The sequence below is a fragment of the Gekko japonicus genome, unplaced genomic scaffold, assembly GCF_001447785.1.
Source record: "Gekko japonicus isolate JY-2015 unplaced genomic scaffold, Gekko_japonicus_V1.1 scaffold170, whole genome shotgun sequence".
NCBI classification, from domain to species: Eukaryota; Metazoa; Chordata; class Lepidosauria; order Squamata; family Gekkonidae; genus Gekko; species Gekko japonicus.
Window position 1 is genome coordinate 264087 of NW_015160212.1, and position 5092 is coordinate 269178.

At 48.8% G+C, this 5092-nt stretch overlaps 1 protein-coding gene across 1 annotated transcript in view; it reads right to left on the reverse strand.

Moving 5' to 3' along the window:
* LOC107109242 (alpha-2-macroglobulin-like protein 1) overlaps positions 1 to 5092 on the reverse strand; it is a 130462-nt gene that overhangs the window by 6649 nt on the left and 118721 nt on the right. The window contains 1 exon segment of the mRNA XM_015409819.1: positions 1685 to 1775. Coding sequence (XP_015265305.1) covers positions 1685 to 1775 — 91 coding nt within the window.

Consider the following 5092-nt stretch of genomic DNA (forward strand, 5'->3'; position numbering starts at 1 on the left):
TCCCTTCCCCTCCCCACAACAGACACCCTGTGAGGTGGGTGGGGCTGAGAGAACTCTGACACAAACTGCTCTTTTTCAAGGACAGCTGTGCCAGAGCTTGTGACTGACCCAAGGTCACATCAGCAGGTGCAAGTGGAGGAGTGGGGAATCAAACCCGGTTCTCCCAGATTAGAGTCCGCACACTTAACCACTACACCAAACTGGCTCTCTGGATTTGCGATGGGACGTGGACAGGCGCTGGATGCCACGGGATTCTAGCGCTCCCGTGATCAGATGCCTGCCCCTGCCTCGCGTTTTCCGGATACTAGTGCACTTTCTGAGGTACTTTTTTACTGCGCATCTTCAGCGGGATGCCACAGGTTGGCCACGGGTGCGCTACGCTTCCCAGATGTGGTGTGATCGCGCCCTGAAAATCCGCCTGACATTCATGCCTTTAGCGTGGAAAATCCTCCGTGTGACTGGGGCCTAAATATTCACACCTATCGTATTCTACAAAGGCAAGAAAACCTGTAGATAAACAAATAGGGCTACTTTCTATGGTAATACAGATGCTCACAGGCTGTTTTTGGAAAGGTGGTGCTGCTTAGCCATTATGTGACTCTACGTAAGAATTGCCTTCAAGCATCTAGCAGGGGAAATGGGCACCCTATCTGCTTGGGGTGGAGATGGTGGTAATAAAAAACATGTTAAATTTGTTTATTTTATTTATTTAAAATATCTATTAGCCTCCTTTCTTCCCTATGGAGCTCAAAGCGGCTTACAATACTAATAAAATACATAAGATAGAGTACACTTACAAACATAAAACCAAACTTAAACATTACAATTTAGGACTGCTTTAATCAAATGCAGTCCGAAATACAACCGTCTTCATCTCCCTCCTAAAGAATGGACGTGGGGGGGGGGGACAGGTGCACCTCCCTGGGGTGGCTGTTCCGTAATTGTGGGGCTGCCACCGAAGAGGCCCACCAGATGCGATTCTTTGATTGATGGGACAGTCAGGAGGGTCCCTCCCTGAGATCCTGATTCCTGGGCAAGACCATGCGGGAGAAGGGGGTCCTCCACAGGCCCCGGCCCCAAGCCAGGTAGGGCTTTCAAGATCTGGTTTTCTAAGGTGACTGCTGTGTTGAGTAGCACTCCCAAGCTACAAACCTGGCCTTTTGGTGTAGTGGTTTGAGACTCAGTTTGGTGTTGTGGTTAAGTGCACGGATTCTAATCTGTGAGAACTGGGTTTGATTCCCCACTCCTCCACCTGCAGCTGCTGGATGACCTTGGTCAAGCCATAGTTCTGTCAGAGCTGTCCTTGAAAAAGAGCAATTTCTGTCAGAGCTCTCTCAGCCCCACCTACCTCACAGGGTGTCTGTTCTGGGGAGGGGGAGGGAAAGGAGTTTGTAAGCCGCTCTGAGACTCCTTTGGGTAGTGAAGGGTGGGGTATAAATCCAATCTCCTCCTCCTCTCCTTCTCCTTCTTCTTCCTCCTCCTCCTCCAAGGGGAGTATAGCCCCGTCCAAGACAGGAGAGATCTGAAGTCCTTAGTCTGCCTTCCGACTAACCCAGAGAACCTGTGCCTTGTCAGGATTAAGTTGTACCACCCCCAATAAGTGGGAAAGAAACAACAGCAATACTCAAGATGTGTCAGTGAAAGGGACCGGTAACAAAATTTAACTGATATCCAATTATCTGACCTTCTTCACAGACTTCTTCACGGGGATGTATCCCGAGAGCATGTTCACTTCCAACAGGACCATGTTGCTTCTCTCCCGTTGTCCCGAGTAGCTACGGAAAGAAGGAAGGCCGGCGTCAAAGGAAGGCCAAGGGAGCCAACGGGTCGAATGGCACTCTCAGCCCCTGGCAAAAAGGGAGAGGACAAACCTGCACGGGACCCTTGTAAGGAAACCCTCCTTGGGGCAAGGACACCAACAGGGATGATGGCACCCTATAGAAGTAACCGCCGGGTTGCCCCCCCCCCAAAATGTGACCGCCTGGAAACTGGACGCTTTCCCTGCCCCTACTCAGGTCTGCCTCAGCAGTCCTGAGTCCCCAAACTCCGACAGGCGGTGAGTGTGCACAGTGTGTGTCTGTGTATGGCGGAGAGTAGGGCTGCCAGGCCTTTGTGTGTTCAGGGAATACCCCTCACGGTTCCCTCTGCTGAGTGAGCCACAGAAGTATGAGAATACGATGGCTGGTGTCATGGAACAGAGGCGTGCACTTGCTGGTCTCTAGACTAAAAACATCAAGCAGGTGGAAACAGGTCTGGCCTGGTCTGCCAGCTATCAAACAGGGATTCCAGAGACCCAAAATAGCACGGCCTTAGAAAGCGATGAGGAACACAGGTGTAACCTACTAATCTGGCCTTTCATTGATTAGAAACACTGTAATCAGGAGTCATTTCCTGCGGGAGCGCACAGGAGTGGAGCCCCACCTCCTGCTCCCAGCAGCACTCAGTCGGGCCACAAGGAGCAAGAAGCAGCCAGGTAAGTTGCAGAGTCCCGTCCCCCCCAGCCCACCTTCAGGTACAAGCTCTCCCTCCTCTGTGAGGGCAGATTTGCACGTCCCCCCCCCCCCCAATAGCTAGCAATCCAAAACAGTCCAGTGGCACCTTTAAGACCAAGTTTTATTCAGGTACAAGCTCTCCCTCCTCTGCGAGGACAGATCTGCATGTCCCCCCCCCAATAGCTAGCAATCCAAAACAGTCTACTGGCACCTTTAAGACCAAGTTTTATTCAGGTACAAGCTCTCCCTCCTCTGCGAGGACAGATCTGCACGTCCCCCCGCCCCCCGACAGCTAGCAATCCAAAACAATCCAGTGGAACCTGAGCGGTGGGTGTTGCCTTCTGACACACTTCCGGTGATGCCAGGGGGTGTGACATATGCAAATAAGTTATGCTAATAAGTTATGTTAATGAGCTCCTGCACCTCTTTTTCTACAAAATGACCCCTGACAGTAATGAATATCAATCGATACTGTATGTGTCTAGGCCTGATGACACAAGTACCTGAGAAGTACCTGATGAGAGAAGTACAAGAGAAGCACCTGAGAATGGCAAGGATGTCTAACTAAATACAGAAGTGAAGATATAATGCAAAGATGGGCATATTGTTCACAGTCCAGCAGACAGAAACATGTATGAGAAACTCGTAATCGCTATTTGTGATGTCCTTCATTAGGATGCGAAGTAGCAAGAAGAAACTAATCTGGATTCATCTGGAGCTGTTCAGACGAATCGAATGCACATCCCTAGCTAGGATTAGGTACTCATATGCAGAACCATAAGATTGTGGCCTTTAAATAATATTTTAGCACTTTTGAATGTATAATTAAATTATATATGATATTTTGTACATTAGCATTACACGAGTAGCTATATTTTAGTTTGTTTTTCTTGGAAGGTAACCTTTTTGATTATTCTTCTCGTGTAGGGTTGTGTGTTTTTCTCTCATTTTTTGGTCGCGCCCATTTTCCATTGTTTTCAATGGAGGGGAAAAAACAGCAAAAAAACAACAACGCATAGGCAATAGAAGCCCAAGAGAACAGAATTAAAGTCCCAGATAATCTCTGCAGTGGAAACTGAAGGCGGGGGCATTTTTGCAAGCTCAGAAGAACCCAGACAATGCCAGCTGAATCACAATCCAAGCAAGGGGGGCATTTTTGCAAGCCCAGAAGAACTGGTACAATGTACAGAGTGCCCAGCAGTGGTAGTGCAATCACAGAGTGCCCAGAAGAACCCAGTGCCAATGTGACAATGCCAATTCAACAGGACTGATGTCAAGTACAGAATCACAATCCAAGGAAAGGGGGGGGGGTTGGAAGCTGAGCAGAACCAGTGCAATGTACGAGCACCCAGAAGAACCCAGTGCCAATATGGCAATACCAGCTCAATCACAATCCAAGGAAGGGGGGCATTTTGCAAGCCCAGAAGAACCAGTACAATGTACAGAGTGCCCAGCAGTAGCAGTGTGATCACAGAGTGCCCAGCAGAACCCAGTGCCAATGTAGCAATACCAGGACTGATGTCTAGCACAGAATCACAACCCAAGCAAGGGGGAGTTGCAAGCCCGGCAGAACCAGTGTGATGTACTTTGTTGGTGTTCAGTTGCACAGTCGAGTCCGACTCTTTGCGACCCCATGGACCAGCTCCCGCCAGGCCCTCCTGTCTTCCGCCATCCTCTGAAGTTGGCTCAATTTCATGTTCGTTGCATCAATGACACTGTCTAACCATCTCATCCTTTGCTGTCCCCATCTTCTTTGACCTTCAATCTTTCCCAGCATCAGGGTCTTCTCCAGTGAGTGATGTACTAGTGCCCAGCAGAACCCAGCTCAATCACAATTCAAGCAAGAGGGGACATTTTACAAGCCCAGCAGTACTAGTGCAATCACTGAGTGCCCAGAAGAACCCAGTGCCACTGGCACTGCAAGCTTAAAAGGACCGATCTCAAAACACAGAGTCACAAATCCAAACAAGGTGGGTGGGAGTTTGCAAGCTTTGTGCAAGAAAATGGGAAGTGAAAACAAAGGAATATGGGCAAAGCTGGGGGTGGGGGGCCCTCTTGAAACTGACATGACTAGTTTGAAACTGACAAAAGTGTTTTCAAGGCTGGAGAATCCCCTCCCTCCCCCAATTTTTTGAAGTTTGGTAAATATTTTGTTTGACTGGAGACTGTCTGGAAATGTATCCATTCATTTGAAAGTTTGTGCCAGTTGACCTTCAGTTTGTGAACCATGAACCACCCAAAATTTGTCATGAACTATGACTCAGTTCATGCCCATCCCTAGTCACCCTCACTCAGTGTGTTCCATGTTTATGAGAGATCAATGCCCATCACCACAGGGCTGTAGCCCTATCATCTTGCATTGGCTGGGTGCATCTGGGTGTGCCTGTCATGGAGGCATCGGTGGCATACTGCTTCACAATTGGTGAATGTCAGTAGAGAGGTTATGATGTAATCACCTTGGAAAAGGGCATTTGTGTCATATATTTCCCTCAGGGAACCAGCCATAAGATACTGACTAGAGGCACTGGAGTGTTTGGTTCTGTCTATTCATTCTGTATTGTCAGGGTTTCTGAACCCAGGAGCACAGAGGAATTCCTGCT